This window comes from Amphiura filiformis, chromosome 1, assembly GCF_039555335.1.
Source record: "Amphiura filiformis chromosome 1, Afil_fr2py, whole genome shotgun sequence".
NCBI lineage: Eukaryota > Metazoa > Echinodermata > Ophiuroidea > Amphilepidida > Amphiuridae > Amphiura > Amphiura filiformis.
In genome coordinates this window covers 46,302,938-46,318,138 of record NC_092628.1, presented here as the reverse complement: position 1 = coordinate 46,318,138, position 15,201 = coordinate 46,302,938, and the positions used below count along the sequence as shown (strand labels likewise).

The window sequence follows — 15,201 nt, the reverse complement described above, 5'->3', positions numbered from 1 at the left end:
ATATACACATTGCAACAAGTGATTTTATTACAATCATTGACTGCTCAGTGAGAAGTGGGTAAGTGCAATAGCTGTCATGTGGAGCTGCCATGCGTAGATGAGTATATACTATGTGTAAATAACCTAATGTTTACAGGGCAGCTATTGCACTTACCCACTTCTGGCACTAAGCAGTCGATATGAAGAGTTCAGATGCAAAAACAGATAACCCCACTTAAAAAATAAATAAATAAATTGAGACATCACCAGCAACATGCCTATAAATGCTTTAAATTGACACCCTATTTTAATCATTCCATGGTAAATTTTAAAAATATGATAAAAAATAGTGCATATTTTCTAATTATTTTTTAGTTATATTTGACCAGTTATATTTGCCAATACTCGTATTGAAAAAAAAAAAGATTCATTAGTTAATGTGCCCGAACTCTTCATAATATATTCCATAGTAATAAAAAACACCTCCCTTTTCTCCTTCAGAGAATATGAAACTACATAATCGAATATAACTCAGGTTATCACTACTTTGGGAGTAAAGTATTTTTTTAAATTTTTTTTGCAATTCTCACCAAGAAATAAATACATAATTACTTCAAATGCACTTAAAAGGCCTATTTAGTGATCCAATGTGCTTAAAGAAGGGTTTAGCATAATGTGCTGTCCTTGATCAGGTCTGTAGGGTGATATTTGACATGGAGTATAAACATGTGACATATTTTACTGATATGTGATGTGACTAAGCAAAATAAGTTGGACATAATGATTTTCATGAAAAATCAATTTTCAGATGCGAGCGACAAGTCCTCTATCTAATGATTCAACTTTTATTGTTTATTAACACCACATACATGCTAGATATCCTTTCAATTCGTAGGTGTGTAAACATTAGCATGATTCTTGTTAACTTTCAGTACTAACGTTACTATTATTACAACAAGATACATAAATATCATTGAACTGGGCTTCATGGAAGAATAAAATATTCTTTTATAGCTGCTAAATGATTAACCCAAGTTTAAGAAGACATACAACAACAAAAGTAAAACACATTAATAACTATATAACACTAAAACATTACACATGTTACACTCATCCCATACCCACTGAACACTATTAAAAAGGTGACATAATCATTATGAAAGATCTGGAGACCCACTGGCCATTGGTGTAGCCAGGGTGCAGCTTTCCCTTGTGAGAAGTCTTGCTACCCTTTGCTCCCCCCCCCCCATGCTGGCCGCACTGATATTTAAGATTTCTATGCCTTTTTGTACTTTTTAGCCCATTTTTCACCATTTTCATCAGTTTTCCCTCTTAAAAGTTGCCCCTCTGAAAAAGTCCTGTCCTGGCTGCACCACTGACTGACCTCTAATTTAGGTTGAAGTAGAAAACCTTTTACCTGTGTAGTGGAAAAGAACTTGGAAAAGTTGCTTTTGGTATGTATATGTTGTGACATCCCATATTATAAAGCAACAAATACAAGGCAGACAACACAGTGTGGGTGTATTATTATTAGAACAATTGACCTTCATTAATATCATGTGTGTGAATTAATGAAGTTATAAACCACAATGACTTTGCATATCTGATTTGTGTTATCCGTGTCTCACATGCTCAAATCAGTCATGGATGGAAAATAAAATGAGACAGCAACAAAATTAATACAAACAGCACATGACAACGCAGCTGTTGTTCAATAGCCTTATTACCAGAGCTTGAATTTCAGGGAGGCCACAAAAGGCCATTGCCTGCCCTTTTTTAGTTTTGGCCTTGGTGCCCTTCTTTGTCTTTGCCCATGGGTGCCCCCAAAAATATAATTTAAGGGGAAATTGAGGCATGCTTATATTACCCTTTATATGCGACTTTTAAAAGCAAGAGTTCTTAACACAGGATGTGTGGGCATACTGTCAAGCACAGAACACACCTATAGGTTTAATTTTCAATGAGGTATACGACTTTTTTTGGAGAAGAGCAGACAAGACAACTGTTTAATTATCTTTCTACATGATCATACTATACCGTGAAAATTTTAGAAAAAATCCATCAGTCATTTTAAAGAAATTGGGAGGTTATAATTGGAGGTTATAGTGCCCTCAACAGACACTCTCCATAGAATTACATGTAAACACCAGTTATAGAATAACATTTTGCATGATATAGATTCAATTAAAGCCATATTATAACATTTGCTGAGGAGAACGGTATGTTTGGTATGAAGTCACATGCCACCTCATCTATAATCCGTCAACTGAGAAGTACAAAGTAAATAAACCTCGGAAACTGGAGGTATGAGAATAATTATTTCAGTACAATGCGTGTGTAAATGCTTCTTTGGCGCGCCAACTACTGCACAATTTGTACTTGCCGAGCTCACCACGTTCTTTGTGTGTCACCTTTTTTAACACACACTTTTAACACGCAGTATGTGCAACGCAAAGCATCGACCCCGATGCCACATATTTCGAGTTGACAAGACTATATAGCGCAGAATTGATTAAAGATCAGAAAGTCTAGTAGATAAATAGGTAATAGATACGAACATGTCTAAAGGCAAAGGAAAGACAGTCCATATTTGGCATATCATCCCCTGTTTCTTTTCTTACACAGAATAATTTGTATACCTAAACCAGGGGAAGGTATGTGATGTCAGTTTATTCCGCTGCATTTAGTTGTTTTAAATAGATACATGTTATATTACCATCTACTTTAAAATACACACAAACAAAATAAAAATTGACATTGCACTAAAAACCTATCAATACAAATACTAAAATGTTACAGTAGTTAAAATATGAAACCACAAAGTTGTTCTTGATCCACAGATTTGATCTATTTTTTTGCATTTACCCTTTGTGAGTCAGGTCAAGTTTGATTCACATGTAGTAAGGCTGTAGAGATATGCTGGATGGATATCACTATACTGTGATCAGCTCGTAATAGGCGAATAACATCGTGGATTGATATAGAATAGCGCACACACAGCTAGGCGCAGCACCTACGCGAACTGCTCGCTTTTGTTAATTTATACGGGCATAAGTTGGGACTTTATTGACTTACGCAATAACAAAAAACAAATAATTCTTGCCTACTACAAGCTAATCATAGTTACGATGCATTTGCAACTGCATTCAATCTGCGAAGGTGTGTATGTTATATCAACTGTGGAGCCTTATAACAAGCATGTAGCTCCACAGTTGGAGATGGCTTAAAAACCAGTGTCTTTGAGCCATAGCTGGGGTATACACCTCCACAGTCAGTCATTTGGGTATGGATAAGCTCCGCCATTAGAATGTGTGTGGCCTCCATGGTTAGAAACTGCACATAACCCTTGACAGCATCTACAAGAGGGTATGCATTGCTAGATGTACACCCATCGTAACTCTTCCATATTATTCATATGTTAGAGTTATGATTGGTTTGAATTTACAATGTGTTTAAATGACTTATGATGCATCACAACTCTTAGTGACTAAAAGAATCCAACACTGATCTAAAAAAAATGAATGAAAAAAGAATATTATGTGACATGATCAAGGGGAATGAGTCGGATGTTGCTTATTGGTTTTGAGATATTGGCAAAAACAGTGTTCAAATTTTTTTGTGTTGTTGTTTTCAGCCATTGATAAATTGCTTATAACCAGATGTCAGATTTTGATGGGGTTGGCATCAAAATGTAGCATTTGTAAACTGCCAGAAAATGATGTAAAAAATTTCTAATTAAAAATTGCCAACATGCAATTAATTCCCCTCGATCATGTCACATGTGCAAATTACCATCTCAATTAGCACATTTTGCATCCAAAAGCTGTTCAAGTAAAAAAAATGACAAAAGAGAATAGCCATCCCTTCACCAGATATCATCACCAAAACAATTATGAAAGAAAGAAAAACTGAAATTATTAAATGATATCTGCCTTTAAAAATGCATTAATAGACAATTTTACATGAACCTGTGATCCAAGTTGAAGCAAAATGATCTCAAAAAAGCACAGGAAATATGTTGCGTTTTTCTTTCTTCTTTTTACCAATCAAATTATACAATTTATAATACCAATAAAATGTTTAAAACCAGATATAAGAGTAAAGGAAACAAAAAACAATAAATAAAAACGGACATCTCTTTTAATGAGGCCGTATTAAATTATTTTAAACAAACACAGAGTAATGTACAAAATTCAGTTTAAAGTATTTCAATGTAATGTAAACCCGTATGTTATATTACATTTCTTGGTGTAGCCACCTAACAATATCCAATAGGATACAACAAAGCGTAGCTTAAAAACTAATTTCAGTACATGATTTCATTTTTTTGCATTGATTCTTTACAAGTACAGATAATTTTGTGCAGCATGGGTGTTATTCACAAAGGATAACTTACAGTGTGTACTCACTAGGATAAATTTGATGTTGGGACATTCTCTTGGTCTTGTTGACATCACACAAAGTGTACAAGAGCCAACAAAAAAGCTAGCTGCGAGACCCTTTGACCTCCTGGTTGTCAGAAATATAGTGCAAGTCAATCAACTGGAGTACCCCTGAGACTGATTGCTGGGACACTTGCCATTTTGAGCAATTTTCAGTGAGATTTTTCAAAATTTTCACTTCAATGTGCCACTGCTGGTTGTTATGCGCTCACCTGATCTATTTCTGCATTAAGACTAGCGAGTCAACCCCTTTCATGAATAACAACTCCACCAAGAGCAAGCACAACCAATTCATTACATAATCACACACAATATTCACTTCAAATAAAACAACGAAATGATTACAGATTAAAAACAAAATAGTAAAAACAAGAATAACCTATTGACAGTTATTAAATTGAAAGTTCTTAGAATAATCTCATCTATTGTAGCTGTGACAATTTGGTCACATTATATCACCAATGTAGGCTGTTTTAGTGGGTGAATCAAAGATATTATACTCAAGAGTACCTACTCAAAATTACACCATATGTAAAACTATGGCAAATCCACCATTTTGGTTTGTCGTTCATGGTGGCCACTTAACGTACCTCCAGCATTTACCGGCAAGAGCCCGAAAGCGAACCATAACTTGCATATTTAGCTTGAGCGTTTCCAAGAGTTATGCATGTATCACTTCACACATGCTTTTGTCACAACGCATTACACACAGAATGCAAGTTTGCCGGACGCAAAGCAAAATAATCTGGAGGTACATTTAGTGGCCTTCATGAGCTGGTACTCTTCAATTCTAACCTCATTGATGTAAATACAGAAATGACATTCTGATTGGCTTGTAGATTTATGTCCTGGTTGATCAAGCCAAATCACATATCATGTGCTATTAACAGTAGCTAAGGTGTATGCATTGGTAAGTGCGGAAGGTCTGTGCAAGAGTATTCTTTTGACACTTTCCATAACATGCAAAGTTAAGACACAGCAAAGTTATCAACTTATTGTCTTTGCATAGCCATCAACAACAACAAGTAGAATAATAACAATAATAAAAATAATAGCATACTTTCTTACTGTGGAGATATAATCAGTACATACAACAAACTTCATTAGTTTCTTAATCAATTATATATTTTTTACAATTACAATATATTACCTGATTATTCTTTCCATATGTTTGTAGTTAAAATAAGTTTTGCATTGAAATGGCACAGCAAAGCAAGAACTATTTACAGCAAACAGTAAGATTGGAAGTGGCAATCTAGTCATTGGGACACAGCCAGACAACAGTACCTGCCATGTAGGGGGAGTGGAGGTATATTGCTAGATGCACATACCTCAGGTGTTGTTGCAGAAGTGTCCACAAAGCAATCCCTGGCAAATTATTTTTATCTGCACAGTTCTGCAATCCAGAATAACTGCACTTTGGTGTATGTTGTGCATACAAAAGAAGCCAGGCAACTCCTTTGTGGGTTTAATACTCAAGTGCTCAGAAATAGTTCTATGATTGAAATGGTTCAATCTTTGAAAAAAAAAGTTAAAAGCTCAGAAACGTGCATTATTTGAACCCATACTTACTGTTAACACCAGTCTTCAATATACCACATACACTTCAACTAATGTCATTTACCACATTTTCCAGTAATCTTGAAGGAGAGGTCTGGCTGTGTCTTGCATTGTTATCCAGATATATTAGAGATTTGCGTTTTTATTTTATGTCTAATTGAGATGCAGCCTAACGGGGAGGAAGCGCTGTACGCAATGACACTTCAAATCAGCTGCCAATTCAAGGGACACTTAGAGATACATTAATAACAAAACTAATACTATTTTTCCCATAAAGGCCATTTTGATGCACTTTTAAAATATTTACTATATGTGATCACTGTGCTAGCAGTTCCTTAGCGCTGCAGCTTTTTGTGGATTTTGGTTTGGTTAGGGTTACAGGTATTAAAGATATTTCCCCCGATTTATCAAACATCATTAAACTTTTTTTTACAGATTTTATTTGGATCCTCAATGGATCTCAGAATGTCCCTTTAATATAATGCCGTTGGGCAGGAAAAACCTCATATGTGCTTTTGGCCCCTGAACATGTTTAAAACAAAACTCCCAACAGGTTACATAAGAGGTTTTGCGTTAAACATGTTCAGGGGCCAATGACATGAGGTTTTTCCTGCCCAACAACCATAAGTGCATGTATAAAAGGGTCTGATATTAGTATCATATTAAATTATACATTTTCCTTCCTCCCAATATAAATATCATTGACTTGAAGACTCCAAGTGGAATACAATGATTAAAGTCTGTACTAAATTCTTGAAAACATGCAAACACCTTGGAGGTAGGAGGAATCCATTGGTCACAAATCTCATTGGATCCTTTGAAAATATGTATTGTACATAATGAGCACAAAAAGTATCTCTACACTTAAAATAAAAGAAATATCTTAAAGACACTAAACCTGACTTACCATATGAAGTACTCAATAGATGGAGAATTTTGTTCTGCGTATTTTGATACCTCATTCGGCACAATGCTACTTAATTCTCCCAAATTATACCAATTTGAATGAAAAACAAGTCTAGTGCATTTCAAAAGTGACAAAATTCATATAGACTTTTCTCTCGAAACACACAAATTATGAGCACGGTGAGTGACTGTTGACCTGTAAACCTGTAATGAGCCTGTTCCAAATATATCCAAATTTTCACACTTTTGAAATGTTCTCTTTTCTCATTCAAATTGGTACAACTTGGATAAATAAATTGTGCATTGTGCCTAATAAGGTACCAAAATACACAGAATAAAAATATCAATCTGTTGATTACTTATGTATGGATACTCTTTGTGTGCAGTATATTTATCATTTCTAAAATCAACATTTCTGCATAATTATTTTGTCTTATTTATTACATGTACCTAGACCAGACTGAAAATGAACTACTCGCAGCTAGATGTGGTCCAATTTGGAGAAGAAAATTACTGGGTGTCAGTCTGCTTTTAAGTACAAATAATTGATGTTAAAATGCGCAGCACTGGAAATCTTTCTGACACATATCCAGGTAGTCCCACATCTGAATGACTGACTGCACTATGCCTTTATTGCCTACACTATGAACTCTCTGTAAAATATAATGAAAGCAAAACAGAAATACTATAATTCATGTTTACAATGAATATATGGTGTGATACAAGACTGGGCTAAATCAAGTTGACCAATACAGCCTGATTTGCATGGCTATAATTATGCATTCATAACCTCATTAATATACGCAGCAAGTGCGATCCAATCACAGATAATAACTTTTAAATACGCGGACGCAAATGCAGGTCATTGAAAAAGTATAATGACCGCGTCTCGTGACGCTCTATAATTTGGTTCACCTCAAGTTTGGCAGTGACGTAGGTGCGTATTTAGCTCACCGCAGTATCAAATCGCGCGCGTAAAGTTAAACGCATTGAGTCTCCACGCACGCGTACAGAGGCGGCTTGTCGACACGCTTGCGGCGCAACCGCGAAAAGGCATTGACGTCACTACCGAACTTGAGGTGAACCAAACTATAGTACGCTCTACAATGACCATGTTACGCGACGTGTTACGCTGTTCGAACAATTTACGCGGACGCTGGCCGCCGTATTTGGACATCGCATGATTGTGTGCTAGCCGGATTAGTCGCTAGCGGTATTTCCTTAATGGGATATTCGATTTTTTACAGGGAAAACGACAGATAAAGTTAAAATCGTGTTCTGTTTTCAAATTAAAAGAAGAAAATATGACGTAAATTGAATTTTAAAAAGTGAAAAGTGACAGTTATGAATGAGGTTAATGACTTTGCATCAGTTATTTTTCGGGTATTGTGAAATATCTAAACATTGTGCTTTGGAACCTCGGAATATTCCGAGGTCCAAAGCACAATGTTTAGATATTTCACAATACCCTCAAAACAACTGATACGCAGTCATTAACCTCTAATCGGTATTAAGTTTATTGTCCAGCAGACTTTCATTCTGGCTCAATTAATAAAACCGGCATAATAGCAATGATTTGGGCATATATCGTTATACACCACTTCAGGAATTACCAATCGAGATACTTGGCTGCTTACAACTTGTCTAGGTCTTTGATCATTGAAATTTTAATTTCAAATAACTTGAAAACCATTGTCATGAATTACTTGACTGTGGTACTTATTAGCTCTATGTGTGAAAACCATAATATACATATGGATAGTTGTTTTTGATAGGCCATACACTAACAATTTCCCTGACTAGAATAATAATTTCTTTTGCAAATTTTACACCCCCTGTCTCAAATGTATACAAATATTATTTTCTACTAGATCAGGGGTTCTCAAAAAGCCATCTATGGGCCAGATCTGACCTACTGACCAACCCTGGTTGGCCCTTGAACAGCTCTGAAATGTCATGAACGTATAGTAAACATAGCAAAATAAGGTGTTATTGGCCCTCAAAACACAGATGTTTGAAAAGAGCTTGCCCTTTTATGGCCAGCAAGCAAATATAATTGAGAGCCTCTGTCAGTGATGCCTTAGGCACACAATTGGGCTACTTGGCGATCACTTGCTACTCAAAAAACTGTGCTGTTACTTGCCTAAATTGAGCTACTTTGCAAAAGTCAGGTCGCGGTAGTAGTTTCATGTATTTTCCTTTCAATTTAGTCGATTTATAAAGGTTTTGAGTCTCGGAAGCTCCCAATTGCAAATTTTACAAAGGGTTTTGTGACCATTTATTGATTGGTTCGTAACTTCCCATTAGTCCGTAAGTTTTTTAATTCAAGTGCTTTTCTGCCCAATTGGGTGATTTGGGTTCTAAATTTGAGAAAATCCGCCCAAATCTCCAGTATTGGGCACTGAAATGTTTGGCAACAGTGGCCTCTGTACTAGATGCACATGATACACAGAATATCCAACAAGGATATGAGATCAACCAACACATTTACAGCTTAACCACAGAGCTGCCAACCTTTTGAAACAAAGCATTCTCCAATTCCCATGCAAAGTCAGTAGGTCCAATTCTTTTTTCAACAATAGCTATTTATTTCCATGTGAACAACTTCATTTAGCTCTACTTACTTCATTATTGCAGGTAATTCAGGTGAATCACATATATGTTTATGTCCATATCCATTTCTACCAAAGTTGACAAATTTTACTGGTCCAGCCGACTCTGGGCGAACTTCCTTGGCAATCTTATAAAGCTAGGAATAGAAATATACATAATATTGTGATAGCATGAAAAACCCGAAACACACACCCCACCCCACCCCCTCCACATCAACATAGAATACCCCACCCCACCCCCGCCACATCAACATAGAATATTTCCCTTGCAAATTTTTGATGAAATATGCAAATGAGCTCATTAGTATTTATGAATATGTATATAACTTGAGACCAAACTACTAAACAGCACCAGAAGCCATCATGCTTCATAACCCTACCAACTTTGAAGGTCATTGAATTGTAACATGACTTCTTTTGTCCATATTATGTGACAACCATAACCATTTATCTACATGATAAACTAAGCTTTAATTAACACATGTGTTTTCATCTGTCATAGTATGTTCATTGCCATTTATTTTATGTTGTTTGTTCCTTCACAATTTGTTTCCAGAATTTTTAAATAATATTTAACAAAAATATTGTGTGATATTGACAATGTTGGCCTGCTCAACATTTCTAAGGAATTCTCCTCTGACCAGTAGCATATAATAAAAACACAAGTTTGCCTAGGACAAGTTATTAAAGAAGATAACCACTATCATTTAGTGTCACTACTGCCTAATCTTATCATTTGCTTTCACAGTTGTAATCAGAGTTAGTTTAAGTACAAAATATTTGATGTGTTTTCCTCTTACCTTTTGTCCTAAATGGAAAGGCACAATGGCATCATCCTCAGCATGTAAAATGAGTATTGGACATAAAATACTTGACATACTGAAAATGAAAACAAAATAAAGTTACAGGTTAATGCTTTCATATTGGCCTTGTAATACAGTCTGAATTAATTAGCAAAGACAATTTCTTGAAACATATCCAATACTCACATTTTATGGAGCTACAACATTTTGCGACACTGCTTGTGTTTCTAGATGACGGAATGTTTCTAGATGAACTCTGGATAATGTGGTCATAGGTGCCTATGACCACACTTTCCAAAGTACATCTAGTCTCTAGAAACACTCCATTATATAGAAACACCAGCAGTGCATCTGGAATCACTCATACGTGATCAAGAGGCCAGACTAGGTCATAGCTCCATAAAATGTGGTTACTGGATATGTTTCAAGAAATATTCTTTCTTAATCTACATGAACAATCCTGATGAATCTCTTCAAGAAAGTCTGAGTTAAACTGTCAACATGCAATTCATATAAGGGACTGTTTACAGCATCTTGCAATGCCCTCGTCAGCTGGTGGCACAGCAAGATATTTGCATCACATTGTATATATTGCATATACTGGCCCAGTGATGGACCAGATGGATGGGCCAGATAAAGTGAGTGCTAGCACTAGACTAGACTAGACTAGACAAAGTTGCCTGTAACTGGTCCATTATGGTGTGGCACTTATACTAGGACTTCATATTGCAGCCAGAGCAAGCCCAGTTCTGGCCAGAACTATGTGTTGCCCAGTGTTGGTGCTCAATTTATCCCTCAAGTGGTTTAATTTAGCCCATTGCAAAGCACCTACTCATATGGTCCACTTAAGTGTCACTTTGGCAGAACCATGAGCCTTTTTATTTGGTCCATTCCATGCCACCATGTCAATTTAAAGTGCCTTAAGAAAGCTCGGTGACAGTATAGTTCAGTAGTGCAGATGTATGTCTTACCATTGATCACTGTGAAATGCTTCTATAGTATCATTCATTGCATATGCATGAAGCCATAGATAACCTGGCATCACCCAAAATGGCTGTGGAAAGAAAACACATAAACCAATGTCAACAAATCGGCAATGGAAATTATGTACCTATTTACACAGAGGAAATAATCAGCCAACCATGGTACCTTCATTTCATTCTAACATATTAGGGGCTGTGCAATAATTATGAGGCTAACATTCCTAAATGATATACCAAAAATTGCTCCCCCCCCCCCTTCTTGGCCTGCCAAAAATCACTTGCCCTCCCCAGCCTGCCGAAAAATCTTTGCCCCCCCCCCCATGTCAAATTTGGCATATTTAAGCATTTCCGTATTGTTTTCCTAAGCCTTTTTAGAGCATTTGATTTAAAAGGTGCCCCATGAATGTGTGCCAAAAAGCACTTGCCCTCAGCCTCTTGGCTTGCCAAAATTGCTCCCCACCCCTTTCGGATTGCCAAAATTTCTTGCCACCCCCCCCCCCAATTTTACCTTCCCACCAGGGCTCATAATTATTGCACAGCCTCTTATACAACATATACTTCTAAACAGTGACCACACAATTCAAATTAATTCACTTGTTATATTGTTGACTTACAATAGCAAATGGGTGGTGCATGAATGCATCATGAAGACTACTGAATGGTGTTTCTAAAATCACTCCAGCTGGACAGGTTCCTGAAATAGTAATGATGATATATAGTAATGTTATTAGAGCTATGATGATAATAATGGTAACAGTGTTGATGAACAACAATGGTGATAACAATATTATGTGATGCTGAGTGCACATCAAAAGGGGCGACTTTGTGGCAAAAGTACTTTTCAAGATATATATTAAAAAAGACAGAAAAAAATAAGGAAAATAATAAGAATTTGGGATACTTTTTCACATATAAAATATGAATGCCTTGATCAATTTTTGCAAATGAGACTAGTGTCATTTTAAAGCTTACAAAATGCTTTAAAAGCAGAAACACTGAACTGCTGCATCAAATAGCATTAATTACTCCTATAAACATAATCATATTGATGTCTGCTCAAAGTAACTAATCATAACAAAAAAATAATTATTTTACTTTCAGCTGAAGGGGTCCACCTGTGTTTGTTTGGTTTCATTTTATTTTCAATACCCTTAACAAAACCAGGTAAACTGTTGAGTTAATATTGCAGCAAGTGTCATGAAAATAAAATCCTGCTTATTTTTTTTTCAAATTTTTTGTTAGTTCATAAGTTATTACTCAAAAGCATCTTATCAATTAAGACATCAATATCAATCATGCTGAAAACAAAAAAATATCACATTAATCAATGTGATTCTTTTCACAACACTTCTGTCAATTTTGAAATCCTGACCATTTTAATGTAATATGTCTTAGTATAAAGCTTATTTGTCAATAGTTAGAATAAACATACCTGCATCACAAAGTCTTTTGGATACACGTGCAGCAACTCTGGGAAATCAAAATACAAAATCGTCAATGAATTGTAACTTCATACCACAGGCTTAGGCGATAAGAAAAAAACCTTTTGTTCTAATGGTGGACAGATCTTTCAAGTAGGTCGGTCAATCAGGCTTTTGGTGTTTTTTTTCTTGGTTTTTTTTCTGAAGGCTAAAATTACCCTAATTTTTGGCAAAGATTTTTTCTAAAAAAGTTCAGCCAAAATTCATAATTTTTGGCTCACAAACAGCTGATTTTTTATGATGTTATCAAAATAAAATAAAAAATTCTCCAAATCAAAAATTCTGGGTCGGTTGGGCCCATAGAACAGGCTTTTTTGCGTCACCTTAAAGGTCCATAGAGTGCAGCCATTTATTGGAAAAGCTTATTGCTGATATTAGTCGCTAGCATGCTCTAGCATCAAGTCTCAAGCAGTTGACTTGAAGGCAAACTTTGTTGCTACATCACTAGCCACAAGTGGATGTTTGTACCAATACGCTGCCAGTGTTTGATTACCAGAGATTTTTAAATTGCATGCTATGACTGCCAGATGACCCTTTAAGCCAGAACTGATTATGTCCACTTTAAAGCCATAATGTACAATCTTATAATATGAAATTGGTTTATTTCTTTAAAACCAGATTTTTTGGCATATTTGTAATGTTTACACATGTCCCAACTTACACCTAAATGGAATTGGCCTATATTATATCATATTCAGACATTATACGTCCCACAGCCAAAATAGCCAGTAGGTTTCTTGTAATTTATCTTGCTTGGCTTAAAATGGACAGAAACCTTCACATTTATCAGGCATGAGACAGAGGTTTAATCAACAATTAAAATCACCAAAAGAAGGACAATAAACGTACAGGGAAAAAAATTCAAAAGGAGGAATTCCTCTAATCAGAGGAAGAATCTCATCCCTGATTTATTACTAATATTATTTCAGCATTTGAAGTAAATTTTTAATTAAAAATTTAAATTTGATGGAAATCATACATTATGGCTTTAAGGTTATTTGGATTTGATCTACTAATTTAGCATGAATTTTGAATGATCAAATTAAATTAAATTTGAATGATTAAATTGATACCAAGGAGAATTGGAACATCAATGTTTTTGTTAGTATTTTTTTTTTTTAGAAAGAATAAACATAATCAGTTCTGGTTCCAAGCCCTCACTACTTTCACAGCGAGGCAAATTCTTGATTAATTGACAAGTGTTTATAAGGGAGCAAATTAGAACTTTCAAATGAAAATGTTGACAGCTTGACTTACAATGGAGGGAGGGGTAATCCAACATATTCATTCAGTGTTGCGACACATTATGCAAATATTTTGTGTACATAGAATAAATATATCTTCGTACCAATTTTGAATACACACACACAAACTGTGTAGAAAAATGTGCATAATGTCAAAATACCAAATATCAAAATAATAACAAATTCTATCATGCCTGGATCACCTTTATACAGATCAAGATGCTAGACTGTTAGAGTGAGCAATGAGCATGTGACATGATCTGATCCACTCAGTCCAAAGTAGGACAGTTTGAAAATTGAAATAAATATTGCCATTACTACATTGATCAGTACCTATGCCTTAATATTGATTTTGATCCATAATGCCAGACGTGCGTAAGTGCAAATAGCTGCCCTGCGAACATTTGGCAATTTACACACAGCATATCGTCAGCCTGCTACGCTAATTGCCCAAGTCATTTTTACATGTTTCTCATTTGCAATTTTGAATTTCTGAGTAATAAACCAATAATTAATCAAATTTCAAGCCGCATTCTTCATTACCTTGTGGAATACATCAAAAGAGATGTAAATGCGGCTGGAAATTTGATTGATTATGGGTTTATTACTCAGAAAATCAAAATTGCAAATGAGAAATATGTAAAAATGACTTAGGCAATAAGCGTAGCAGGCTGACAATATTATACTCATCTACACGTGGCAGCTATTGCACTTACCCAATTCTGATTGAGCAGTTGACTTGTTTGCAAAATTATAAACTTTATATGTCAATTTTCCAATTTTTTTATTGTTTTTTGCTCCTCACATTTTGCCCATATCTCAATTTGTTATTGCAGACTTGAGTCTGATTGGATCAGATTGTGTCACATGACTCACTCAATGCTCTAGTTATTGCCAATGTACCCTGTGTGACCAGTCAAAACAATGTACCATGTTTGTTCCATTAACCGCAAACCCAGTGACTTTACAACAAGCGTAGTGATATTAGTTTATTAAAGCCATATTATAACATTTTCACACAAAATAGATTAGCATTTCTTTTGCCATAAAATGTTAGTTTTACTGTCAGATATATCCCTTTTATTTTTGAGCCGAACAACTACGGCAGAGCAAAAAAAATTGGAATTTACTACCAGCGATATGTCACCAATACGTACCACTCCTTCGGTCATGTTATGGTACGGCCCTTTG

The 15,201-nt window shown here is 35.5% G+C and overlaps 1 protein-coding gene across 1 annotated transcript in view; it reads right to left on the bottom strand.

Annotated features, from left to right (window-relative positions):
- Nucleotides 1-5,997: 5,997 nt before the first annotated feature.
- The window catches only part of LOC140147822 (lysophosphatidylserine lipase ABHD12-like), a 27,721-nt gene continuing 18,517 nt past the window's right edge, over nucleotides 5,998-15,201 (bottom strand). The window contains exons 7-12 of the mRNA XM_072169579.1: nucleotides 12,718-12,755; nucleotides 11,900-11,979; nucleotides 11,274-11,356; nucleotides 10,300-10,378; nucleotides 9,512-9,636; nucleotides 5,998-7,540 (exon numbers count right to left, since the gene is read on the bottom strand). Of these exons, the coding sequence (XP_072025680.1) occupies nucleotides 7,525-7,540; nucleotides 9,512-9,636; nucleotides 10,300-10,378; nucleotides 11,274-11,356; nucleotides 11,900-11,979; nucleotides 12,718-12,755 (421 nt within the window). The 3' untranslated portion in view covers nucleotides 5,998-7,524. The remainder of the gene's footprint in view (nucleotides 7,541-9,511; nucleotides 9,637-10,299; nucleotides 10,379-11,273; nucleotides 11,357-11,899; nucleotides 11,980-12,717; nucleotides 12,756-15,201) is intronic.